At 56.6% G+C, this 25190-nt stretch overlaps 2 protein-coding genes across 14 annotated transcripts; one reads left to right on the top strand and one right to left on the bottom strand.

Annotated features, from left to right (window-relative positions):
- The first annotated feature begins 1641 nt into the window (after positions 1 to 1641).
- PODNL1 (podocan like 1) lies at positions 1642 to 6728 on the top strand. Of its 5 annotated transcripts, XM_032625087.1 has the most exons (11): positions 1642 to 1698; positions 1825 to 1875; positions 2007 to 2231; positions 2727 to 2820; positions 3099 to 3163; positions 3329 to 3438; positions 3684 to 3840; positions 4103 to 4218; positions 4666 to 5323; positions 6024 to 6172; positions 6297 to 6728. In XM_032625087.1, the coding sequence occupies exons 2-11, from the start codon at positions 1873 to 1875 to the stop codon at positions 6445 to 6447; spliced, it is 1728 nt and encodes a 575-aa protein (XP_032480978.1). In that variant the 5' UTR covers positions 1642 to 1698; positions 1825 to 1872; the 3' UTR covers positions 6448 to 6728. The 5 variants fall into 5 exon arrangements, with proteins under 5 accessions (XP_032480978.1, XP_032480981.1, XP_032480980.1 ...); XM_032625090.1 differs by lacking the exon at positions 3329 to 3438 and having other exon boundaries at positions 1667 to 1698; positions 2158 to 2231; XM_032625089.1 differs by lacking the exons at positions 1642 to 1698; positions 2007 to 2231 and having other exon boundaries at positions 1753 to 1875.
- Positions 6729 to 7346: 618 nt separating this feature from the next.
- CC2D1A (coiled-coil and C2 domain containing 1A) lies at positions 7347 to 25169 on the bottom strand. Of its 9 annotated transcripts, XM_032627957.1 has the most exons (30): positions 24886 to 25167; positions 23851 to 23927; positions 23382 to 23517; positions 21763 to 21878; positions 21604 to 21669; positions 21209 to 21343; positions 20891 to 21125; positions 15311 to 15444; positions 14926 to 14998; positions 14676 to 14747; positions 14453 to 14583; positions 14301 to 14373; positions 13464 to 13597; positions 12981 to 13095; positions 12727 to 12899; positions 11913 to 12035; positions 11775 to 11833; positions 11567 to 11683; positions 10365 to 10438; positions 10231 to 10289; positions 10065 to 10116; positions 9875 to 9974; positions 9697 to 9787; positions 9256 to 9393; positions 9100 to 9164; positions 8465 to 8528; positions 8245 to 8371; positions 8094 to 8170; positions 7960 to 8007; positions 7643 to 7859 (listed from the first exon to the last, which is right to left on the bottom strand). In XM_032627957.1, the coding sequence occupies exons 3-30, from the start codon at positions 23479 to 23481 to the stop codon at positions 7785 to 7787; spliced, it is 2826 nt and encodes a 941-aa protein (XP_032483848.1). In that variant the 5' UTR covers positions 23482 to 23517; positions 23851 to 23927; positions 24886 to 25167; the 3' UTR covers positions 7643 to 7784. The 9 variants fall into 9 exon arrangements, with proteins under 9 accessions (XP_032483845.1, XP_032483847.1, XP_032483846.1 ...); XM_032627954.1 differs by lacking the exon at positions 23851 to 23927 and having other exon boundaries at positions 7347 to 7876; positions 12981 to 13092; positions 24886 to 25169; XM_032627956.1 differs by lacking the exon at positions 23851 to 23927 and having other exon boundaries at positions 7347 to 7876; positions 9100 to 9161; positions 12981 to 13092; positions 24886 to 25096.
- Positions 25170 to 25190: the final 21 nt, after the last annotated feature.

Genomic DNA, 25190 nt, shown 5'->3' on the forward strand with positions numbered 1-25190 from the left:
ACACCCCCCCCCAAGCCCCCTGTAGTTGGTGCTGTCTGGGGCCTACCATGCCCGCCTCTGGCCTCACCAGCAGGCATGTAATATCTCTTTAGGGATGGAGTCTACTCTACCCAAACTGCCAGGGAATTCAGATCACTTGGGGGCAGCTCTCAACCAGTGACTGATGGAGGGAGTTGGAGGATCAATACCCCAGCTCTCTCACCCCTCGGGTGAGATGACTCTGATCCCCCAGGGTTCCCCAGCAGGACTGAGCCCCAGCTGCCTATAGTGAGAATTTGCTTAATTACAAGAGTGACCAAACTATCCCAATGTGACCAGGACTGAGGGTTCCCCAGATGCAGGATTTTGAGAGCTAAAGTTGGCAAGTTCCAGGCAACTTGATTACCCCAGTGATAACTCGATTCATGACTGTTCCCTTCCTTCTCTCTGCCACATCCCTGCTCCCCTACAGCTGCTGTCTCCCAGACAAATACACTCAGTCCTCATCTCAATCTGTTTCTGAGAGACCCCAATCTCCTTCATGCCCTCTGAGCAGCCCATCAGCCACTCCAACCCAAGCTGAGCACTTGTGGGGCAGATGCTGTGCTTGGAAATTTCAGCCCACTACCTGCCTTTGCCTTGTGACTGCCTTTTGAGGAGGGAGTCTTCTGTCAGCTGCATTTTATGCATTGGAAAGCTGAGGTTTGACAGGAAAATGACTTCTCTGAAGTCTCACGGGTAAGTGGCGTGTCTCGGGGGATCGGACCCGGGGCAGAGACGGGCTTCCTCACCCCTCAGCACACACTTCCGCTCTGCGGTTGAGGGCCTGGCATGTGCTGGGCACCGTCTCACCCCCTTCTTTTTTTTTTTTGCAGTACGCGGGCCTCTCACTGTTGGGGCCTCTCCCGTCGCGGAGCACAGGCTCCGGACACGCAGGCTCAGCGGCCATGGCTCACGGGCCCAGCCGCTCCACAGCATGTGGGATCTTCCCGGACCAGGGCACGAACCCGTGTCCCCTGCATCGGCAGGCGGACTCCCAACCACTGCGCCACCAGGGAAGCCCTCACCCCCTTCTTATGCATGATTTCATTTAATCCTTACACCACTCCCGGGAGGCGAGGCAACTATTCCCCCACTTTGCAGAGCGGGAAACCAAGGCCTGGAGAGGTGGCAGAGCCCAGGTTCAAGCCCAGGCAGGCTGCCACTGAGTGCACATCCTTAACCACCAGGCTGGTGCCTCAATATGTGTAATTTCCTTTTGGGCGGCGGCTGTGGCTATTTGGGGATGGGGGAGCCTGGCTGCCAGTGAGGCCAGCTGGCAGGGGGGAGGAGAGGCCCAGATGGCAGACCTGGCTGGGAGCCCACAGACCGGTGTCTGGACTGGCAGGCTGAGACCAGGCCTGCCCCAGTGCCGGTTCCTTGGGGACCCTCCTGTGGCCTGAAGCATCCTCCACTCCTCTGCCCCCACCTCTACTCCTGCGGTTGGCCCAAATACCAGACAGGGCAAATCTCAGCTTTCCCCCAAACATTCCTCTTTCCTGTGGCCCGGCCCAGGCTGGCCGAGGTTACGCAAGCAGAGCTGGGGAGGCGGCGGGGGGGGGGCGGGGGGCGGTGGTGGCGCGGAGGATTGGGGGGAGGTGGGTGGGACAGAGGGGACAGGCTGGCCTGTCCTCATCACCCCATCCGGCGCCTGCCTGCCCTCCACAGGGCGGCGAAAGGGTGGGCCAGCTCCCCTGAGCCCCTGGGAGAACAGGCTGGGGGGGGGAGGGTGGCCAGCGCCAAGAGATGGGGGGCAGTGGTGGCCACAGCAGAACCTCCAGGAGGTGACCGCCTGCTTTCCATTAGGGAACCCTGGTCAGCAGTTCCAGCAAGACGGCAGACCTGGGGCTGGCTATGGTAAGTCGGGGCAGGGGAGGGTCTGAGGGTGGGGCCTGCCTGCCCGCCCCCCTCCATGCGGGGATGCTCCTGTCGCCATGGTGACCCGGTGCCCAGCCTGGGGACACCCTGAGCCGTCCCTCAACTCCCAGTGGCTGAGCCTACTGCTGTTGCCCCTGCTGCTGCCTGGGCCCCCGCCCGCTCTCTGCATGGAGGACGCCTCGTTCCCCCACCTGGGGGAGAGCTCGCAGCCCCCGCCCCGGGCCTGCCCCCCACGCTGCTCCTGCCCCCGGGCTGACACAGTGGACTGTGCTGGCCTGGACCTTCGGGTGTTCCCGGACCACATCACCAGGGCAGCTCAACACCTCTCCCTGCAGGTGGGGCCTGGGGTGGGGGCGCAGGGTAGCTCCCAGGGGAAGCGGGGAGCCTGGGGAGTGGTTGGGTTGAGGGCGATGGGGTGTGGGGTCCACGTGCAGGGGTGAGGCATTGGGCGTGAGGGTCTTGGCATGGATGCAAGTCGGCCTTGAGGAGGGTGCAGGGCCCTGTGTGTCCGGTGAGAGGAGGTGAGGGCATAGATATTGGAAGTGGGAGGGGCTGAGGGTTTAGGGGTGTCGGGGAAGTCAACGTCTGGTGATTACAGGGTTGCTTGGGGTCAGCGTGGCGGGGCATTTGAGATCAACTGTAGGGGTGCGTGGGGCACTGGGGGCCACTCTCTTTTTGGTTACAGGGTTGTTCCGAGGTAATAAGGCATTTGGGATCAAGTAGAGGGTGATGGGGTGTCAGAGCTCACTGCTCAGGCTGACGGGAAGCTGAGAAGCAGGGCCCAGGGTCACGGGGGTCAGGGTGTGAGCGCCCCTCTCCCTGCCCCACAGAACAACCAGCTCCAGGAGCTCCCCTACAACGAGCTGTCACGCCTTAGCGGCTTGCGGACCCTCAATCTCCACAACAACCTCATCTCTTCCGAGGGTGAGGGGGACAACGGGAGGCGGCCCTCCCCACCACAGTCCCCGCTGCCCTCTCCCTCCCCAGCTCGGTCTGTGGGCAGGTCTGCGGCTGTTCCCAGCACTGCCCTTTGCTGAGCAGGATGGAAACTCAGGGGATGGGGGGCAGGGGCTGTGGCTTTTGAGGACGTGGGGGGCGGGGCCTGGAGGAGCCTCTGCCAGTCCCTGGCTGGGTGGGAGCACAGACTCTGCCCTGCCCCCACCCCACACCAGCGGTCCCCTCACTGCCCACCTCATTCACAGGCCTGCCTGACGAGGCCTTTGAGTCCCTCACGCAGCTGCAGCACATCTACGTGGGCCACAACAAGGTGAGCCCCCCTCACACACACACACACACACACACACACACACACACACACACACACACAGGGGTGCAGCCGGGCTGGGGTCACATAGCGCAGAGGGTAGATGGGACAGCGGGCAGTGGGGTGCAGGAGCGGGGCCACAGGACCAGTGCAGCTCTGCTCCCGCAGCTCTCTGTGGCCCCCCAGTTTCTGCCCCGCTCCCTCCGTGTCGCTGATCTGGCTGCTAACGAAGTGACGGAGATCTTCCCGCTCACCTTTGGGGAGAAGCCTGCGCTCAGGTAGCCCCTGGCCCAGCCCAGGCCCCAGGGGTCTCAGATATGCCTGGGGTCACTCCCCACCTTGGGGGGGGGGTCTGGTGGGGAGACAGGGCCCTGGATGCTCTGTTTGGAGAACTCAAGACTGAAGCAGAGAGCACGCACGCTCACACACACACACATACACACTCTCACACTGAAGGTGGCTGGGGTGCGGGGCGGTGGGGAGGCCAGGGCGGGGTTGGTGGCTGGAGCCTGGCTCCCCTCAGGTCCGTGTACCTCCACAACAACCAGCTGAACAACGCGGGCCTGCCCCCCGACGCCTTCCACGGCTCCCAGGCAGTCGTCACCCTCAGTCTCTCCAGCAACCGGCTCAGCTATGTGCCACCCAGCCTGCCGTCCTCGCTGGAGCGGCTCCACCTGCAGGTGCCCCTCCTTCCCCTCACCATCCCCGTGTCCCCACCTCCCTGGGCTCCCTGCACCTCTCTCCTGCGGGACCCCAACACCTCCTTGTTATCCCAGTAGTCAGAAATGTCTCTGAGTCCCTTCCGCTGGCACTGGTCGCTCACAAGCTCTCTGTGGGCAGCCTTGCTCAAGCGAGCTCCTGGTCCCTTACTCAAGAGCCCTCTGTGGCTCCCCACTGCCCTCTGTCCCGGACCCTCAGTCTCACGCTCTGCTCCCTTCCCAGAACAACCTCATCTCCAAGGTGCCCCGAGGAGCCCTGAGTCGCCAGACCCACCTCCGGGAGCTCTACCTTCAGCAAAACCAGCTGACGGACAGCGGCCTGCACGCCACCACGTTCAGGTGGGGCCTGGGGACAGGGGGTTCGGGGGTGCGGCCTCGTACCGGCAGTAGGGGCTGAGGATTCAGCATCTGGGGGCCTCAGGCCTCCATCCCCCACCTCTGTACGACTCTTAACTCAAGGCCTCACTTGGTGAGTGCCCACGTTGGGCCAGGCTCAGCCAAGCACCTGGCAGCATCCTTGTCTCCAACCACCCTGGGCCTCGGTCCTACTACCCAACGACACTGCTGCCACATGAACATCTCAGACCCAGAACTCTGTCCTGGTCACCCCTACATTTAATCCTCAGGCCGGAATCTGCCCCGATCACCCCCAGGTTTACCTCCTACCCAGATCTCTCAACTCATCACCCCCAAGTTGGAACCTCCAGCTTACGTCTCTCAGGACCAGTCCTCAACACCCCCCACTCTGGGCGCCCAGCCCGACGCCGACCCTCTCTCTCCTGCCAGCAAGCTGCACGGCCTCGAGTACCTGGACCTGTCCCACAACCAGCTGGCCGCGGTGCCCGCCGGCCTGCCACACACCCTGGCCGTGCTGCACCTGGGCCGCAACCGCATCCGCCGGGTGGAGGCTGCGCGGCTGCGTGGCCTGCGAGGGCTGCGCTACCTGCTGCTACAGCACAACCGGCTGGGGGCGGCAGGGCTGCCGGCCGGGGCACTGCGGCCACTGCGGGGCCTGCACACGCTGCACCTCTACGGCAACGGGCTGGACCGCGTGCCCCAGGCGCTGCCCCGCCGCCTGCGGGCCCTGGTGCTGCCCCACAACCGCGTGACCACGCTGGGTGCCCGCGATCTGGCCGCCACGCCCAGCCTGGCTGAGCTCAACCTGGCCTATAACCGCCTGGCCAGCGCCTGCGTGCACCGCCGGGCCTTCCGCCGGCTGCGGGCCCTGCGCAGCCTCGATCTGGCCGGCAACCAGCTGACCCTGCTGCCCTCTGGCCTGCCTGCCAGCCTGCGCACCCTGCGGCTGCAGCGAAACCAGCTGCGGGCCCTCGAGCCCGAGCCGCTGGCCGGCCTGGACCAGCTTCAGGAGCTCTGCCTGGCGCATAACCGGCTGCGTGTGGGTGACATCGGGCCTGGCACCTGGCATGAGCTGCAGGCCCTCCAGGTCAGGGGTGGGCTGCTTGGCCACACTGAATGCCCGCAGGTGTCCCCAGGGCCCCTCCACTCCCCGGCCTGTCTGCCCAGCAACTCCCCTGCAAGGCTCTGAGATGCCAGAAAGAGAGCTCCCACTGCAGGCCAGCCCTGGGGTGGATAAGACAGATCCAGCCCCCAGGCCTTTGCCTGTGCTGCCCCTGCCACCTGGTCCTCCACGACCACCCCTCCACCTCCCCAGCCTCTAGCTCCTTCTGAGTGCTGTTGACGCCACAGAATGCAAGCCATCTGTGGGTGCCGGGCGCTACTCTAGGTCCTGGAGATGCCACTGGGCACAGAAGGACACAGCTCCTGGCCCCTGGCACAGACATCCTAGTTAGGGAGAGAGCAGTCAGCAACAATCATAAGCAAACAGTTGTTAGAAGGGCACGAGGAGGTAAAGGAAGTACCACCTTTGTGAGGGATTAACTGAATCAACGGTTCCCACAGCAGGCAGGGACCCTGCCTGTCTGGGCCCCCACCACCTAGAACAGGGCCTGCCCCAGAGGGGACTCAGTTTATCTCTGTTGAGGGCAGAATTTGGCAGTCACAAAGTAGCTGAGGGAGGGGGCAGAAGGACCGGGCTGGGAGGAGAGCAGTTTGGGGCTTGGTTAAACGGGTGGCCCAGGCAGGGCCTGGGGCCGCCACGGCGCCATCTCTGCCTGCCTGCCCAGGTGCTGGACCTCAGCCACAACGAGCTGTCCTTCGTGCCCCCCGACCTGCCTGAGGCCCTCGAGGAGCTGCACCTGCAGGGCAACCGCATCAGCCACGTGGGCCCCGAAGCCTTCCTCAGCACGCCCCGCCTACGTGCCCTCTTCCTCAGGTGCCCTGAGGGTGGCAGGGCCAGGGGGCTCCAGGTGGACAAGGGAGGGCTGTGGGGGACGTGAGCAGGCCTGGGGGGGGGCACCTCCCCTCAAAAACGCCCTCACGCCCACCTCTCGGTCCAGGGCCAACAGGCTTCACGTGACCAGCATAGCGCCCGAGGCCTTCCTGGGCCTCCCGCACCTTCGCGTGGTGGACACAACGGGTAACCCTGAGCCAGTCCTGGTCCAGCTGCCACCCACAGCCCCACGTCGGCCACGGGCAGAGGGCCCCTGAGCCTGGAGGGACCCAGTAGAGCAGCCCAGACACCTGGGGCTCTGCTGGGCTGTGGACTAAGGAGACAGCGCCCAACCTGGGGCCTCGAGCTGGCTCTCCCAGGCCTGGAGAGCTGGGCCCACCTAACCCACGCTGGCCAGGATGCTGGGACACGGGTGCCACCTCGACACACAGGGAGCCCAGGGAGAGACTGAAGCGTGCAGCTCGCACACTGGGTGTGCAGGCAACTCCGACCCTGCTGGACACTCCCCCACTGCCCGTGCAGATGGACACGGCAACAATAAAGCCTAGCCCGGGACCTCCCTTGCCGTCCAGTGGTTAAGACTCCGCGCGTCCACTGCAGGGGGCGCAGGTTCAATCCCTGGATGGGGAACTAAGATCCCACGTGCACACAGCGCAGCCAACAACAACAACAAAAAGCCTAGCCCTTTCAAGTGTCCACCACCGACCAGGTGCCCTTCAGCTTGTGGGAGGGGCTCTCATCTTCCCTGCGCCCAGCAGGGGAAGCTGAAGCTCTGGGATGCTAAGTGGGTCAGGCAATTTGGCCCAGGTCCTGTGGCCAGGGAGCGGTAGGGCTGGCTGTCAAGGCCCTGAGACACACACGGGTCACCAGGCACCACCACGTATGACCTGACCACACGTGTAAACCCAGATACGCCCAAGGCCACCAGCTGAAGAGACACTCGCAGATGCCCCCAGGTGGGCCACAGACGCTCGTGACACGTGCACGGGCCTTCACACACGTCCTCGCAGCAAGTGTGCGCGGAGCACACATCCTTCACGGGCACACCCCCTGCCAGCCTGCTCCTCTCGCAGGCACCTCTCCATCAGCCCCCAGGGGAGCCGTGAAGGAGACCCAGCCCAGGCACTGAGGGCAGGAGCAAGAAACAAAGGCAGAACAGAGTGAGCCAGGTAGGGCCCTGGCTGTTTATTCCGTGTGTCAGCCCTGGGGGCCCAGCTGGGCCAGGGCAACCCTCTGGGGAGCCAGCTGGGCTCTGGCTGGCCTCAGTGGCTTCTTTGGGGTGTGGGTGGGCGTCAGGGTTAAGGCTGGGGACGGGCTGGAACTAAAGTGCTTGCAGGGGCCCTTGAGGTTTGGTCCTAGCCGCCCTCCCACCTCGGAGGCAGGCAAGGGGCCGCACACCCCTGGGCTGTGCAAACGGACTCTCTGGGGCCTACCCGGCCAGGCCTAGGTGAGGGGCACACACAGGCTAGCGCCCACAACGCCCCCTGCCAGGGAGGCTCCAGTCGGGCCAGGTGGGCCCAGCCGGGGGAACGTGTCCATCCAGAGCCGATTGTCCTCTGATTGTCTGATTGTCTGGTCTGAGGCTGTGGCCGCGTTAGCTCCTCCCAGCGCCGGGGCCTTGGGCCCGCTCCCGGCTCTCCAGGGGCCGCCCGCCCCTTTGGCCCCTCACCTGCGGAGCCGCTGCAGCTGAGGGGAGAGGCCACCGGGGTCGTAGGGGGGGGACATGGCCACAGCCACCCACCCCGTTCCCCAATACCCAAGCCTCTCACCTCACTCTCGACCAGGTTCCGTCTATACAGTGCCTCCTTGGCAGCCTCCTGGGGGGCCAACAGGAGGTCAGTGGGCAGCCCCTGGCAGCCCCCGGTCCCCCAATGCCCGCCCGCCCGGCCTGCCTGCAGCTCACCCTGCTGCCATCATTGCCCAGGCGCCGGGCAGCCTCTGTGTAGAACTGCAGTTGCCGCTCCAGCTGGGCCATGTACTCTGAGGGAGGGAGGGGGTCACGACGGGGCCCCCTGCCTCGCCCCTCCCCCATATACTCATCCCTGAGATCCTACCCCGCCGGATGCCGGGGCCCCCCTGCTCCAGCTGTGCCCTCTGCCACTGGCTGCGCTGTATGGTGTCCTGGTACTGCTGGGCCACCTCGGGGGGCACCGGCCGCCGTGCCTGCCTGAAGGCCAGGATCTGGGGGGGGGTGCAGAGGGAGTTGTGAGGGCCCTGCCCAGACCTGCAGACCCCCAATCCTGCCCCACTGAGCCTTGCAGGATGGGTACCCACCTTCCGCTCCAGACGCTCTTGGTCGAAGGCCAGCACACTGAGACTATGCAGGGGCCGGGCTGATCTATGGGGTTGAGGAAGGGTGAGGGGCTGCAGGGATCTCCCACCCCCGACCCCATTAATTCAACAGACACACTGGGCACTGGGGAACAGTGGGAGACAAGCCAGGCCCACCCCTGTGTTGCCGAGTCCACAACCTAATAGGGACAATGGTTGTACACCCAGGCAACTGTGACGCCAGGTGTCAGGGAGGGCTTCCTGGAGGAGGTGAGAGCCAGGTTGGGACTCAAAGGAGTCAGAGTTGGGCAGAGGAGCAAGGAGGTAGTGTGGGGATAGGGGTGCTCAGGACATCGTAACACAGAGAAGCCCAGAGGTCAGTGAAAACTAAGTGTATCCATGAACCAACAGGAGGAAGTGGGGAGAGAGAAGGCTGGACATATTGACGGAGATCACAAAAGGTCTTAAAGATCAAGCTGAGGAGTTTAAACTAGATGCTCCAGGAGAAGGGAAGCCAGGAAAGGTCTTGGAGCAGGGGAGAGACGTGCTCCAATTTGTGCCTGATGGGAAGTTGTCCGGGACAGGCTGAGATAAGAAGAAGGGGGCTCTCTCCAGCACAGCCGGGCCCAGCCACCTACCTGTTCCCTGGCTCCCTCGTAGGAGCAGGCACGGGAGGGGCTTTCGCTTTGGGCCCAGCAACCTGCTTCAGAGGACAGAACCAGTCTTGTGAGCCTTGGTCCCCTTGAACCAAGCCTCCCTCCTTCGCTGGGGCTGCCGATGGGCAGGGGTCTCACTGTGGGCACAGCTGCTGGCACGGGGTCGATGACCAGCCACCTCTCAGTTGTCGTCTCCAACTGCTGGGCCGTCAGTGGCTCCCGAATCCGAACCATCACCTCCAGCCGCCCCCCTGTGGGCCTGCGACCATCCAGGACCTGGGTGGGAGTGAGGGGAGCCTGTTAGGAAGCAGGCAGCGGCTGGAGGCTCAGGGCTGGGCTCAGGGAGACCAGAGCAATTTCCAAAACACGAGTCCATGGGTATGGCTGACACACCAGCTGCTCATAATGGAGCAGGGTGCTGAGGGTATTTAAGGCTGGGTAGCAGGGAGGTCTGGGACTCCTGGGGAGGGGCTGGGTCAGCAGAGGGGACCCTTGGGGGCTCAGGGCAGGCAGCACCTGGGTGGTGTTCACGAGCGGCACGGCCATACCGGAGCGCTCAGACGAATGTCCACCTCTCACCTCAAGGATCTCCCGGACCTCGCATGCTGTCTCCAAGGCGTCCAGCTTCAGCTGGGCTGTGCCCAGGAACCGGTCGGTCTTGAACAGCCCCCTGTGTGTGTGAGAGGGGACAGGATGGTTGGCCCAGGGGAGCTCCCCCTCTTCTAGAGCCCATGCAGCACCTGTGGCCCCAGCTTACCCCTTGTGGACCACTTCGAACTTGATGCCTTTGGTCTGGATGGCCCTTCGGAAGCCACGGTGGCTGCGGTTGATGCAGAGTTTGAACTGCTCCTTGAACTCTGCCCAGGGAAGGAGGGAGGGAGGAGGGAGGGGTCAGGCTATGGTCTCATGGGCTTTCTGAGGAGGGCTGCCTCCCTCCCAAGGCTCACCAGGCGAGTCTGTGTTCTTGATCACACTGGTCTTGTCCTTCTGCGCTTCTTCCTGTGACCAGACAGGAAGCGAAAAAGCTCAGGGGCGTCTGCCCTTGAACCCCGGCCAGACTCACTCCCGGGCCTGATGGGGCTTGCGCCTGTCCCTCCTCAGCTCCCCACATACCACATTGGGATAGGGGAAGTCGAACCGAACAAAGACATCCAGGTCACCGGGGGACAGCCCTGTGGGCAAATGAGGGTCAGGGCTGGGCAGAGGGGTGGACCCCACGGCCCCACCCCTGTCTGGCGTCCCCTCACCTGGGGGTGTGGGCAAGTTGATGCCCTTCACAATGAACAGGAGCATGTCGTTGCTGCTGAGGTCAGGGAAGATCCTTCCAGGAGGGCGGGCAAGAGACAGAGGCACCTCAGTGCCACTGCCTGCCCGCCTTCTCTGCCCTCCCCCCAGTCTCTTAGGGGTGTCTCAGCGCCTAGGCTTGAGTTTTAGGACCAGACTAGAATTCTCTATCCAGGTCCACCACTGGCTACCTTTTGAGTCCTTTCTCCACTCTGCATATATTTATTTGGGACTTACTCTGCACCAGCCAGTGGCCCTAGCTGCTGTGGGACCTTCTCTTTCTTTGACAGTATTTCTTGAGCATCTACCATATGCCAGCCAGTGTCTTCACTGCTGGGGATACAGAAGTAAACGAGGCAGACCCCATGCCTTTGCTCATGGAACCGGGGCTAGCTGAGTGGACAGATGACCCATGAATATATAAATAAGCAAACAAAACAACAACAACAACTCTGCAGAGAATTAAAACAGGGGAGAGAGAGTAGAGTGTGCTCAGAAGGGGCTGCTTTAGACAGAGTGATCAGGGAGGGCCTCTCAGGGGAGGTAACATCACAGGTGACTCTGAATGTCAAGAAGAGGCCGCTACATGGTAACCTGCATGAGAGAGTCTGAGCAGAGGAAATAGTTGGTGCAAAGGCCCTGAGTGGAAACACGGCTGGTGTGTCTGATTGACCAAAAAGAGGTCTATGTGGCAGAAAGTGAGTGAAGTGGGGACAGTGGGAGGAGATGAAGTGATAGGGAGCCAAGCTATGCAGACGTAGGGGAGCCGGGGTAAGGGGTGTGGGTTATCCTAGATGGTGATCTTAGGTTATCCCAGTGGCTGCACCTAATGTCACCTACAAGTGGGAAAAAACAATCCCAACTCCCTGGGGTGTAAGAAGACTTAACAGGAGCAGAACCAAGATCACCATCGCACGGGCTTGCCCAGGCCTTTGGGACCAGGCACATGTCTACAGTCACTAGATCATCCCCATTTCCAAATGTGTCACTGTCAACACCCTATTGCCGTCCTTCACTCGCACGTCACGTCTGCCTCAGGACCCCTGCACACACTGTGCTCCCACCAGCTCCCCAAACTCTACTCCAGAGGCAAATCCTCTGCTGGCTTCTGGGGCGCACAAACCCCTCTCCAAAGGGCTGGGGGGGCGGGTCTCAGGGGCCTTACTTGATGACGCTGAAGGTTCTCTGCTCAAAGCGAGCAGTGGGTGTGGGGAGACCCCGGGCAAAGGCCTGCTTCAGAGTCTCCATGCTCCGCTTACAGTCCTCCGCCAGCTTCTCAAATCTGCCGGCAAGAGGGCCCTGCTCAGGTCCCGGGTCCCAGGGGCAGGCTGGGGGTGCAGACGTCTGGTGGGGATGGGGGCAGGGCCTCTTACTTGCTGGTTTCGGCGATATTGCCCAGGTGGGTGAACTGGTTAGAGTGGTTCAGGCACATCTGGGGGAGCAGAAGAAAGTGAGGGGAGGGTTGGGGGCCCATGCCCTTGTAGTGACTTGGGCGGGGAATCCCCCTTCACCTCGTGCTGCTGCCTTATGAGCTTGGTGAGTTCACCGTAGCGCCGGACAGACTCCTGAGACAGACCTGGGCCGGGCCGCTGGACCAGGGCAAAGTCGTCCTTGTTGACAGGGGCAGGTGGCACCTGGGGAGGACGAGGCTCATGAGGTAGGGTCCGCTCGTCAGCAAGGAGCAGGCCCACCCGGGGCTCTGCCGAAACGTCACCCCTCCTTAAAGAGGCCTTCCCTGACTATGGCTTCATCCCCTGTCCCTGTTCTTCCTTCTTGCCCAAGGAGAAAAGTAATGCTCAAAGGGAAGTGGATGGTCCTGCCCCAAATGGCAGAATCTGTTATCCATTTTCCTCCAAGTCTGATCCCCACCCCCTCTTCCCTAGTAATGGAGTCCTGCCTGGGCACACAGCAAGAGACTACATGTCCCAGTCTCTGCTGCAGCTAGGTGTGGCCATGTGACTGAGTTCTGGCCAATGGGAGGCAAGCAGAAGTGACGGCAACTCCATGTAACTTCTCATAGCTGGGATGCAGACAAGGCATCAAACCACTTTGACCATGTGGACAACACCTAGGGCGTGGCAGAGCAACAAGATAAAAGAACCTGGGCCCTGAAGGGCTTTGTCTTTTAGAGACCAGAATGCCTTGAATGTTACATGCAAGAAACATAAATGTCTGTCTTGTTTCAGCCACTGTCTTGGGGAGGCCTAGTTGTTTCAGCAGCTTAACCTGGATGCTGACTAACACACTCCAAGTCACATGGCTGCTAAGCGGCATGAGCCTGAAGGGTGAGTGCTTGGGAAGGTCCAGCAGGCCTAGAGGGTTCACCTTGGTGATGTCCACGGGCAGCCCGTTGCGTGAGGCCTCCAGCATGGGCTCCAGCCCCTTGGCCTGGCGCAGGTGCATCTTGGCGCCCTCCACGTCATTCTTCTGCTTGGCTCGCAGCGCCGCCTGCAGGAGCTGCTTCCTGCGGCCCTCCAGGAAGGCGAGCTGCTGCTGGGCTGTGGGCACAGGGGCGTCTGCGGGTGCTGCCCAACCCACGGCCAGGCAATAGGCAGCCCAGGTGGGGCAGCTGTACCTACCTCTGGTGGATGTGCCTTTGGGGGCCGCTTTGGCTGCTGGGGCAGATCCTGACTGGGGTGCCTTTGAAGGTGGGGCTTTGGGCTGGGCTGTGGGGGCTGCAGGGCTGTTGAGCTGCTGAGGGACAGAGAGGAAGTCAGAGCTTTCCCAGCACCTGTGATGAGTCCACTCCCCAAAGGGTCAGGGCCTGACACTGACAACACTGACCATCTTAGTTTCTGTTTCCTCAGCACTGAACACAACATATGATCTTGTTCACACTGAATATTTGCAACAGCCCTGGGAGGTAGGGACTATTACCGTGCTCAGTTTACAGAGGAGGAGCCCGAGGGTCGGAGAGCAAAACGACTTGCCCAATGGCCACACAGCCAGAAGGCAGCAGGGCAGGCTGTGTAGCCGAGTCTTTCTGGCTCAAGGCCAGGACTGCTGGGGCTTGGCTTTGCTGCCACTCCCTGGCCTCGCCCCAAGGCCCCGGCCCCTCATACCTTCTTAGGCTCCTCATCCTCTTCGTCCTCTGGGCCTTCATCCTGGTTGGCCAGCTTCACGGCAGTCTCGAGGACCCCCACCAGGCTCTGTTGGGTGGGCTCCGTGGCCTCCAGGCCCTGGATCAGGGGAAAGCCTGGGTGGCCAGTTGGGACCCAATCAGGAGGAAGGGGCCAACACCATAATGGTGGAGACTCAGGTTCCTCCCCCATAAGGAGCCTCAGGCCACTGAATCTACTTTGCATGTAAGAAAAGAGACGCTGCTGGCTGGGTGGAGATTGCCAGACCATTCCAACCTCCCTCTTCCCTGCCCTTCCTCTTGCCGGACCCCAGCTGGGCCTCGACCAGACTCCAAAAAGTAAGCACGGTGTGAGGTAGTGTGCTGGGCATAAGACGTAGTCTTGGGCCTGGAGGTTCTCCCATGGGACCAAGGTGCAGACACATAATTGCTCTCATGGGGGACACACAGGCAGCTCTGAGATCCCAGAGGATGCCTCCTACCCACTGGGGGGCTGATGGGAGGCTGAGCAGGTATCTGTAAAACTGAGAGCTGATGACTAGGAAGGAGTTGAGTCAAAAACAAAGAAGAAAGGGAGGGAGCAGGCAGTGGTGGGCTGGTGAACAGGCTCTCCAAATAAAACCTCCTGATTTTTATTGTTTCCCAATTTCCGTGGTATAAACTCTCCCATTGTGACTGATTTTAAGCTACCAATCGTCTAACAAGCTTGCAGAATCTCTGAATGTGCAAGCCATCGGCTCCCTGAGACTGCAGAGTCTGAAGGAACAGCACCTGCAAAGGCTCAGAGGTTAGAGGGGTAGGGGCCGGGGGCGGGGCCTACCTGGGGGCACAGGCAGCTCGGCCACATCCACGGCTCGGCCAGCCTTGTGGGCCCGGATGGCATCTTGGTATTGCTGCAGGGAACGCAGGTGTTAGGGCTTCCTGGGCAAGGTTTCGAGGGGCTGCCAACTCGCCCACCTGGTCTACACACACCTTAACAATGCGCTCGTGCATGCGAGCCTTCCGCTGGTCCCCCTTGGTCTTCGCCTGAGCCGCGGCCACACAGTACCGCTCCATCCGCTGCTCCAGCGCCTCCAGGAGAGTCCTTGGGGGTGCAGGAACCTCTGGGCCAGACCAGGGGGTAGAGTTAAGAGTCTAGGGTCGGGGAGACTGTCTTGCTCTGGCTGGCCCACCCCACAGGGTCCCAGAAGCCTACCTGGCATGGAGGGCACGACGGCAGGAGTTGGAGGCTGTGGTGGCAGTGACGGTGGGTCTGGGGGCAGCTGGTCTGGGGGCAGAGAGGTCCAGTCCAATGGGGGGCTTGCTTGTGGCCGCCCTTTCCCCCACCAGGCTGGCCTGGCCTGAGGGTGGGGTCCCTGGGCCTGACCAACAGGGGCGGCAGTATTAGAAAGAACTTTGTGGAGGCCTCCAGCAGTCCTGGAGGGTGGGCAGGGTGGGGTCCTCACCAGGTGGAGGGGGCAGGCGTGACAGGTCCACAGGCTCCCCCCGGCTCAGGGCCTCCAAGACAGCGTCAAAGCTCTGGGAAAAGGAAGATCAGGGGAAGAGGCTGCAGCTGGAGGCCACGACCCTGAGGGGAGTCTCTATGCCCTGCCCACAACAGAGGACTCCCCGCTCTGTCCCTTCCTTTGCAGCAACTTGCTCAAGCCTCTTCCAGACACTTATGCCCATTTCACAGAGAGGGTAAACTGAGCCTTCAAGAGGTGCAGCAAACTACAGCTACGGAGTGACCAGGATTTAAATCTGACTCCAGAGCCCTTGTTCTTTGCCATCATGCAATGTCAGGAGCATCCTGTCCTCTCCCTCCGACCCTGTCCGTCAGTCTGGGCACACCTTGGCCACGCGGAAGTGTCTTGCGGCAGTGGCGGTATCCCCCTGCTGCTTGGCGCGGAGGGTGGCCAGCTTGTACTCGCGCTGGCGGCTCTGCAACTGGGCCAGGGACCCGGGAGGTCCTGGGCTGCAGGGACCTGGGAGGGGGAACAGCACGCAAACCATTTCTACTTAATTCTCACAACCAAGACCGTTCTTAGGCCCACCTTGTAGATTTGAGAATTAAGGCTCAGAGAGGGGATACTGCATCCCCAAGGTCACACAGCCTGAAGATGACATGGTGGGGACTCAACCGCACGACTGTCAGTCTCTGGAGCCATTGCTGTTTTGCCCCCAAGAGAATTCTGGAAAACTTTATGTATCCTTACACATTTTTAAGTTGACATCGAAAACTTTTCATTTTAAGTTGAAAAAGTAGCAAGGGTTGTCATTTCCAGTGTCTCCAAATATTGACATTTGATAAAGAAAACCATCACACCTCTCTTTTAAATCAAATGTATCCTAACTACTATGGTGATTTGAAACTCACCAATATTCCCTTTTTATTTTTTTCAAACTGTGGTAAAATACACACAACATAAAATTTACCATCTTAACCCTTTTTAAGCATACAGTTCAGTGGCATTAAGCACACTCACAGGGTTGGGCAACATTCACCACCGTCCATCTCCAGAACTCTTTCATCTTCCCCAACTGAAACTCTGTCCCCATAAACACTAACTCCCTATCCCCTCTCCCCGAGCCCCTGGCACCCACCATTCTACTTTCTGTCTCTACGAATTTGACTCCTTTAGGGACCTCCTATAAGTGGAATCACACAGTATTTGTCCTTCTGTGACTGGCTTCTTTCACTCAGCAAATGTCCTCAAGGTTCATCCATATTGTAGCACGTGTCAGAATTTCCTTCCTTTTTAAGGGTGAACAGTATTCCATTGCATGAATGGACCACATCTGTTTATCTATTTACAAGCATACCTCTGAGATATTTCGGGTTTGGTTCCGGACCACCGCAATAAAGCAAATACTGTAATAAAGAGAGTCACTCAGTTTTTTGGTGTCCCAGTGCATATAGAAGTTACTACACTATACCGTCGTCTATTAAGAGTGCAATAGAATTATGTCTAAAAAACCAACGTACATACTTTAGTATAAAAATATTTTATTGTTAAAAAATGCTAACTACCAACAGAGCCTTTAGCAAAGTGTAGCAGTAACATCAGAGATCGCTGATCACAGACCCCCATAACAAAGATAATAATAATGAAAAAGTCTGAAATACTGTGAGAATTGCCAAAATGTGACAGAGAGACACAAAGTGAGTAAATGCTGTTGGAAAAATGGTGCCAACAGACTAGCTCAAAGCGCGGTTGCCACCACCCTTCAGTTTGTAAAAAAACCCCAGTATCTGTGAATCACAATAAAGCAAAAACTAGAAAAAATGAGGTATGCCTGTATCCGTCAATAGACACTGTGTTTCTTCTACCTTTTGGCTGTTGTGGAAAATACTGCTAAGAACACAAGTGTACAAATACCTTTCCATGTCCCTGCTTTCAATTCTTTTGACTATATACCAACATTTACTATATATATATATATATATATATATATATATATATGTTTTTTGCTCGGTAAAAATTTTTAATTTCTTATATAAAAAATAGCAAAGTTAAAACTGACTGGGGAAAAATATATAGAAAAAGGTAAAAATTATTTTTTGCTATTTTATTAGTTTCCCGTTGCTGCTGTAACAAATTACTGCAAAGTCAGTGGGTTGAAACAACACAAACCAACATTTACTATTTAAATATATGTTAGGATTCACATTTAGCGATCAGGAATTTCAGATCTTCTTTTGACTATATACCAACATTTACTATTTAAATATATGCCAGGGTTCACATTTAGCACTCGGGAATTTCAGATCTTCCCTTATTTACATCCACGTCTCCCACAGAACTGCATCCTAACATGATATATGTGGGTACTTGAAAGGCTTTTTTTGACAACCCCATCATACATTTAAATGTACATCTATGCACTGCATCAGCAAAGTTGGGAAACAGGATTAAATGGCTTATTAAGCAGTATGTTAATTACAGTTTCAAACAATATGCTCAGTTTTTAGGGGAAGTATCCCTAAATTGAAAGCAATAGGTACAACTGTCAGTATATTAAAAAAAAAACACAATAGATACACCACCCAGTGTCCAGAAATCCTAGAAACACCTGAAAACCAGCATGCATTGTACTTTTTCAGACTGACAACTGGACCCACTGCTTTAGTTTTGGAGGGCTTGTCTGAAGAGGTGTCTAAAACACCTTAACGCTTTTTTTAAATTGAGGTATAATTAATTTACTACGTTGTGTTAGTTTTAGGTGCACAGCAAACTGATTCAATTATTTATATTTATTTATTTGTTTATTCTTTTTCAGATTCTTTTCCATTATAGATTATTACAAGATACTGAGTAGTTCCCTGCGCTATACAGTAGGTCTTTGTTGTTTACCTATCTTCTGTTTTATATATAGTAGTGTGTATCTGTTAATCCCAAACTCCTAATTTATCTACCCCTCTCCCCAACACCTTGACATCTGATTGGCTTTGTTTACTGCCATCGCAAGTCTCTGTGCTAAAGAATTTTTCTTCCAGGATAGAATTACTGTTACAATTATTATCAGCACGAAATTGAGCAAAGCCTAAATATATTGAGCTTTTTTGACAAATAATTTTTATATACTGAGAGTAAAATGTTACTGGCAAGGCAGCTCTTGCTGACACGGCGGTGGCTGGGTCCACCTCCTAACATTTATCTCTGTTTCCTTGTTTATGCTTTTCCTACTTTCCTTTTTTGTTTTTAGTATGTAGAGAAACCTGCTTCACCTTAACAAATAGAAGGGACAGTCTTATTATCGACGTCACGTGATTCTCAGAGCCCCTGCCCAGCTACATACCAGAAACTCCATTATGAAAAATTGTTGATGATTTCAGCTGAGAATCTCAGGTGATGATTTCTGATAGTCGTCCTTGAATTTTGCCAAAAACAAAAGCTTAGAAACCAGCCTGGCTGCAGAAGGATTTAGAGACCAGGGGTTCAGTTTCTGAACCCCAGGCCAGTGTTTCAAGGATCTCTTTGGTTCCCACCAGGGCAGTGTTTGCCCCGGGGGCAGATGCCCATGTTCCTTCCCTAAAGGGGAGAAGGGAGGTTGGGGGAAAGAAACTTCTTGGGAGGTGCGTCCTCCAGCAGGTGAATTTTATAGGAAAGACAGACAAGCTGAGGGCTTGCGAATTATTCACTCAAAACCCTATGTGTGGGAATCAAAAAATCTACAAACAATAAATGCTGGAGAGGGTGTGGAGAGAAGGGAACCCTCCTACACTGCTGGTGGGAATGTAAACTGGTACAGCCACTATGGAGAACAGTATGGAGGTTCCTTAAAAAACTAAAAATAGAGCTGCCATATGATCCAGCAATCCTACTCCTGGGCATACATCCGGAGAAAACCATAATTTGAAAGGATACACGCTACAGGGTGAAGTAAGTCAGGAAGAGAAAAACAAATACCGTATGTTAACACATATATACAGAATCTAAAAAAATGGTTCTGAAGAACGTAGGGGCAGGACAAGAATAAAGACACAGATGTAGAGAATGGACTTGAGGACATGGGGAGGGGAAGGGGAAGCTGGGACGAAGTGAGAGAGTGGCATGGACATATATACACTACCAAATGTAAAACAGATAGCTAGTGGGAAGCAGCTGCATGGCACAGGGAGATCAGCTCGGTGCTTTGTGACCACCTAGAGGGGTGGGATAGGGAGGGTGGGAGGGAGACGCAAGAGGGAGGGGATATGGGGAATGTATGTATACATATAGCTGATTCACTTTATTATACAGCAGAAACTAACAAAACACTGTAAAGCAATTATACTCCAATAAAGATATTAAAAAAAAAAGGATACATGCACCCCCAACATTCATTGCAGCACTATTTACCACAGCCAGGACATGGAAGCAACCTAAATGTCCATCAACAGAGGAATGGATAAAGAAGATGTGGTACAGGGACTTCCCTGGTGGTGCAGTGCTTAAGAATCCGCCTGCCAATGCAAGAGACATGGGTTCGAGCCCTGGTCTGGGAGGATCCCACATGCTGTGGAGCAACTAAGCCCATGTGCCACAACTACTGAGCCTGTGCTCTAGAGCCCACGAGCCACAACTGCTGAGCCCACGTGCCACAACTACTGAAGGCCGGAGGCCTAGAGCCCATGCTCCACAACAGGAGAAGCCACCGCAATGAGAAGCCCACACACTGCAATGAAGAGCAGCCCCCTGTCCACAATTAGAGAAAGCACGCACGCAGCAACAAAGATCTAGCGCAGCCAAAAATAAATAAATTAATTAATTAAAAAAAAGAAAAAAGAAGATGTGGTACATATATACAATGGAATATTACTCAGCCATAAAAAAGGACAGAATACCGCCATTTGCAGCGACATGGATGGACCTAGAGATTGTCATACTGAGTGAAGTAAGTCACACAGAGAAGGACAAATATCATATGATATCAGTTATATGTGGAATCTAAAAAAAGAGTACAAATGAACCTATTTATAAAACAGAAATTGAGTCACAGTTGTAGAAAACAAACTTACGGTTACCAGGGGTAAGGTGGGGGAGGGGGGAGGGATAAACTGGGAGATTGGGGTTGACATACATACACTACTATATATAAGATAGATAACCAATAAGAACCTCCTGTAAAGCACAGGGAACTCTACTCAATACTCTGTAATGACCTATATGGGAAAAGAATCTAAAAGAGAGTGGATATATTAACATGCATAACTGACTCACTTTGCTGTACAGCAGAAACTAACACAACATTGTAAATCAACAATGCTCCAATACAAAAATTTTAAAAAAACCCTAAAAGGTCTTGAGATTTTGAACATTGTCAATGTGAAAAAAAATAAAGAGGTCATGATTAAAATCACAGTGACTAATAAAATAATGTTGTGTTTCTGTAAAAAACAAACCAAAAAACCCCCCAAAACCCTATGTGTGGGAATGTTACCCTGTCATAGAAAGGAGTGGAGTTCTGACACACATACTGCGACATTATGCTAAGTGAAGGAAGCCAGACACAGGAGGGCAGAGAGTGGACGGACGATCCCACTGATGTGAAATGTCTACAGAGGCAAACCCACAGGGACAGAAGGTAGAATGGAGGTTACTAGGGGCTGGGAGAGAGGGAATGGGGAGTTAGCACTTAATGGAGACAGAGTTTCCGTTTGGGGTGAGGAAAAAGTTTTGGAAACAGGTGATGGCTGAGCAATACTGCCTCTCAATCGCACACTGAAACAGGGTTAAATAGCAAATGTGCTGTTAAATGTATTTACTGCCACCACACACACAAGACTTCTCTGTGAGCTCATGTCCCCCCTGGGAGGTAGGCTCCGGGGAGGGAAGGGTGTTAAAAATATCTAACCATCAGTGTCGGGCCTGCAACCCCGCAGAAGGCCCTACCGCTGAATAAATACCCGGCCCATCCCACGTCAGCCCAGCCCTGTCCTTGGCCTACCTGAGGGCAGCTGGGGCTTAGCGGAGACCTGGGACGAGGCTGGGGCAGTTGAAGGAGGACCCTCCACGATGACCCGGGGATCTGGGGCCGGTGGGTTCGTAGGGACCGGCTGGGTGGGTGCTGGGATGTGGCTGGGCGTAGCCACTGGGCCCTTCCCCACAGCCACAGGCGGCGGGATGTCCCCTTCATCGATGGCTTTCCCCTTCTGGACGGAGGCCAGCAGGTTTTCAAGCATCTGGGAGAAGATGTGAACGTGCGTTTGGGAGGGGCCTGGAGCTGGGTGGTGAGGTCCCAGCACCCTCCCATCTGCCCGCTCACCTTAAGCCCCCGGTCGTAGCGCCGCATCTTGGCACCATCTCCGGCTTGCCTGGCGGTTTCGATCGCTGTCTGGTAGAGGGCCAGCCTCTCCTGCAAGGTGGCCTCCAACCCTGGGCTGGGCGTTGTGGCCTTTGGCTGCGGGAGGGGCCGAGCACACAGTCTGGGCGGTGACCCCACTCGGGCCCACCCTGACATCTTCCTTGGTTGAGCACCTACTGGATACCAGGCATGTTGCTACCCTAACCCCAAAGGGGCAGAAATCATCATCCCATTTCCCAGGGCAGAGAACTGGGGCTCAGTGGTGTCCCGCCACCTGAGCGAGGTCCCATGGCTGAGAGGGGAAGAGGAAGGCCTTGAACCCTGGGCTTCAGGGACCAGTGTCTTCGGAGGTATACCTGGGCCACAGGAGGGTGGGACTCCAAAGCCTTCTGCTCCTCCCCAAGGACCTCATTCAGTTCCGCCTGCAGGGACACACAGCCAGGGGCCAGTCGTGAGGGCCTGCCAGATGGGGCAGCAACGGAAGGGAGGTCCCCTGCCCCATTCCGGGTGCTCACCAGCAGGTCATCATCAGCCTCCACATCCTCCTCGTCCGTCCCCTCCTCCTCGTCCTTGTCCGGGTCTCTCATGCACAAGCTGGCCATCTTCTCAATGGCCTCCATGGGCAGGGGACCTAGAGGCAGGGGGAGGCCCCAGCTGGACCGGGATCCTTCAAGAGCCCCCAGACTCCCGTCCTGGTCACCCACGGCCCCGAAAAATAGGGTAGTAGGCGGTGGGGCAGCATGTCCCCCTCCTGGCCCTTCATGGCACCCCATTGCCCTCAGGCCAGCTAGGCACGATCCCCCTCCCCGCCAGTCTCTCTGGTCTCATCTCTTCCTTATCCCGCCTGAGTTGGAACCCCAGATCTGCAACTTTCTCACTGTGGGACCTTGGGCAAGTCACTTCACCTCTCTGGGCCTTAGTCTTCACATCTGCTGGATGGGGACAACAATAGTCTCTCCCTCATAGGTAGCTTGTGGGGACTAAAGGTAAATGAAGCTCTTAGAACAGCATACTGTCAGTATTTTGTTGTTCACGTTATTCTGGTTATCCGCAGTACCCATGTGCTATAAAGTTTCCGCAAACATGGAATGAGCGAATACTGAACCATTGTCCCTGGAGGAAATACAGCATTAGGTTCCCGTGAGCCTCTGGGCACAGTTTTGTCAACCAGCCAATACATAACCTGGTCTTAGGTGTGCTTCTATTTAAAGACACCTTATTCTCACGCTTAGGAACGGGAGACAGCACTTCAGCACTACGCTTGGGGGCCATGCGGATTCACGAAATCACCAACAAAAAGCACAAAAAAGAGAAAAATGTGGCATTAAACACACCAAAGAAAGGATACTTATTTATGCGCTGAGACAAGAAGGCAGGGTGCCGCCTCAGCTGGGAACGTGCACGTCGGGAGACAAGTTTTCTGTGCACGTCTGTGAAAGACTGCAAAAGTACTGCAAGCACTGATTTGGGGGTTACAAATAAATTTAAGCTAGTAGGTGAAATCACAAATTCAGAATCCATGAATAACGAGTATCAACTGCATTAGCTACAAAGTGTAAAGGCTCCTTCTGCCCCGAGCTCCAGCCCCACTTGACCACTGCAGAGTCCCCTGGCCGCTGCCATCTCCTCCAGGGCCTCTGTATGTGCTGTGACCCACCCCCCAGAAGCAGTCCCCCACTCTTCACCTGGCCCTCCCCACTGCAGGTGCCTCCTCCAGGAAGCCCTGTCCAGCTCACAGGTCTCCCCCGTTGCTCTGTGCCTTCCCCATCCCAGCCCCGGTCATGGAACAGTGGGTTGGAGGGCGCGCCACGTCCTATGTGAAGTGCCTGATGAACACTAGAAGATTAACTCCTGTGATGTAAGTGTGGTCATTATTCCCATTTCACAAACAGGGAAACGGAGGCCCACACAGGTGCTGGAATTCATCAAGTCACACAGCCAGTAAGTTGCAAAGGTGGGATTCGAACCCTCATTCTGGCTCCAGAGTCGATCGCTTAACTCTTACCCAGACTGTGGATGCCAGAAGGGCAGGCACCTTCTCTGTCTCCATTTCACCAACGCCCCAGAGCCCAGCTCCAAGCTCCGCCCACAGAGGGAGCTCACAAAATGTTCAGGGGTGTGTTGAGAGTCTTACCTTTGCCTTTAAGCTTCTCCAGGGCTTGGGGCTGGCCCCCCACCAAAGCCAAGAACTCAGCCTCCAGTTCCTGATCGTTAACTCCGTCCTCAGGGATCATCAGGCCATCTGGGGAGAGGTCAACTAGCAGGCCCAGCTGTGGGAACAATGGGGGTTCAGTCAGACCTTGGGATGCACCCCAGCTAGCTCGAGGCAGCCATGATGGACCTGGAGTCCCCTTGGAAGGAAGGGAACCCAGAGCTGGGGAAAGCCATTTCCCTGGGGAGTGCCAGGAGGCCAGAACAGGCCCCAGAATACAACAGATGTCCCAAGGTGGGCAGGTCCTCTGGCACAGATCAACATGGGGCAAAGGGCAGCTAGAGAGACCCAACTGCCCGCTCTAAGCCCACACCCATGATGCGCTGCTAGCCAAGGTCAGTGGGGAAGGAAGGCCCCACACCCTGCCCCACAGCAAAGCCACCCTGCACACCTTGGTTTTTCCTTTCCAGCATCTTTGGCAGAGCGAGCCATGAAGGAAGGTTGGAGGTGTCAAGAGCAAATAGAAGCCTAGACAACGTAGAAGTTGGAATTGGGGGCTTTGCTGTGTAACATACCTGTCTTCCTATCCTATCCTGGTTAATGACCAACCATGATGTGATAATATCAGGTTGAAGTACACAAAATTAACCCCCTTTCTTTGGATCAAAAATGGCCAAATATTGGCAATCATATATGTCTCCATCTAATAGTAATAATGATGATGACAACACTTATTGAGTGCTGTGTTCTAGTACTTTCCATAAACTATCTCAATGAATTTTCACAACTATCCCGTGACATAAGGACTCTTAGGGGCTCCATTTTACAGATGAGGAAACTGAGGCTTAGAGTGGTGAAGCCAAGTGTCCAACGTGTAGAATCCAGGAGGGAACTTCACGTCACTCAGACTGTAATACCTGGGCACTAGGTTATGGCCTGAGCTCCTTCCATCAAAGCTGAGAAAAATCAAATTCTCCCAGTGCCTGGGGTAAAGGCAATGAGGGAGGGAGAAGGGGCCCAACCACAGTTCTGCGGGCTCATGGCAGCAGCTCTGGATTTGTGCTTAGCTCTGGCCAAGCATTTAATCCTTATGACCTTGGGCAGGTGTCTTCACTTCTCTGGGTCTCAGTGTCCTCATCTATACAATGGGGATAAAAGAGTCTGACCTGGCCAGGCTGATGCGAGGGTTCCACGAGTGCTCAGGCCAGGAGACCCGTAACTGTCTTTCTTACCCCAGGTCCGAGGCCTTCCCCTCCCGAACTGGAGCTGCTGCGGCAACAGGTGGCCCTGAGCCCTGGGAGGGGCGCCAGAAGCTGGGGAGCCGGGGCCAATAGGCCGCACTTTGGGAGTCGAACCTAACCAGAGGGGCGGGGACCGGGGCTCACCTGGGGTGAAGATCGGGCTCCCCTGGGGGTGGGGCCCTCCCTTGAATGTGTGACAAGGGTGGGAAGGGTCCCCTGGGCCGGGCCGTGGGGTACAGACTCACCTGGCGGGCGGTGGCGGCTCCGCGGCCCGGGGGTCCCGAGGGTCCCTTCCTCTTGTGCATCTTCCAGGCTGGATACTCGGACCACCGGACCCCTGGCCTGGCCTCCCCCGGGGCCTATGGCCGCGCACGAGCCCTTCCTGAATCCCACGACCCTCGCTGGCGCCCCGCAACCGCCGACTTCGCGTCCTCGGCCTCCCGGTTGGCCGCCCCACTTCCGCCTCGGCCCTTGGGCTCCGCGGAACCCGAGCGCAGCCACCGGACTTGCAGGGCCCGCCGCACTGAAACTACAACTCCCGGCAGGCAGT

The sequence above is a fragment of the Phocoena sinus genome, chromosome 3 (assembly GCF_008692025.1).
Source record: "Phocoena sinus isolate mPhoSin1 chromosome 3, mPhoSin1.pri, whole genome shotgun sequence".
Taxonomy (NCBI): Eukaryota; Metazoa; Chordata; class Mammalia; order Artiodactyla; family Phocoenidae; genus Phocoena; species Phocoena sinus.

What these genes read in the sequence shown, in the direction of transcription:
- CC2D1A (XM_032627950.1), bottom strand. Translation starts at nt 24,945, where the DNA reads ATGCACAAGAGGAAGGGACCCTCGGGACCCCCGGGCCGCGGAGCCGCC. An exon ending in AGGCTGATGATGACCTGCTG is followed by an intron (nt 21,670 to 21,762) that starts GTGAGCACCCGG and finishes GTGTCCCTGCAG; the next exon opens with GCGGAACTGAATGAGGTCCT. An exon ending in AGAACCTTCAGCGTCATCAA is followed by an intron (nt 10,439 to 11,566) that starts GTAAGGCCCCTG and finishes CCCTCCTGGAAG; the next exon opens with GATCTTCCCTGACCTCAGCA.
- PODNL1 (XM_032625086.1), top strand. Translation starts at nt 1,953, where the DNA reads ATGGTGACCCGGTGCCCAGCCTGGGGACACCCTGAGCCGTCCCTCAAC. An exon ending in CTCAACACCTCTCCCTGCAG is followed by an intron (nt 2,232 to 2,726) that starts GTGGGGCCTGGG and finishes CCTGCCCCACAG; the next exon opens with AACAACCAGCTCCAGGAGCT. An exon ending in ATGAGCTGCAGGCCCTCCAG is followed by an intron (nt 5,324 to 6,023) that starts GTCAGGGGTGGG and finishes CTGCCTGCCCAG; the next exon opens with GTGCTGGACCTCAGCCACAA.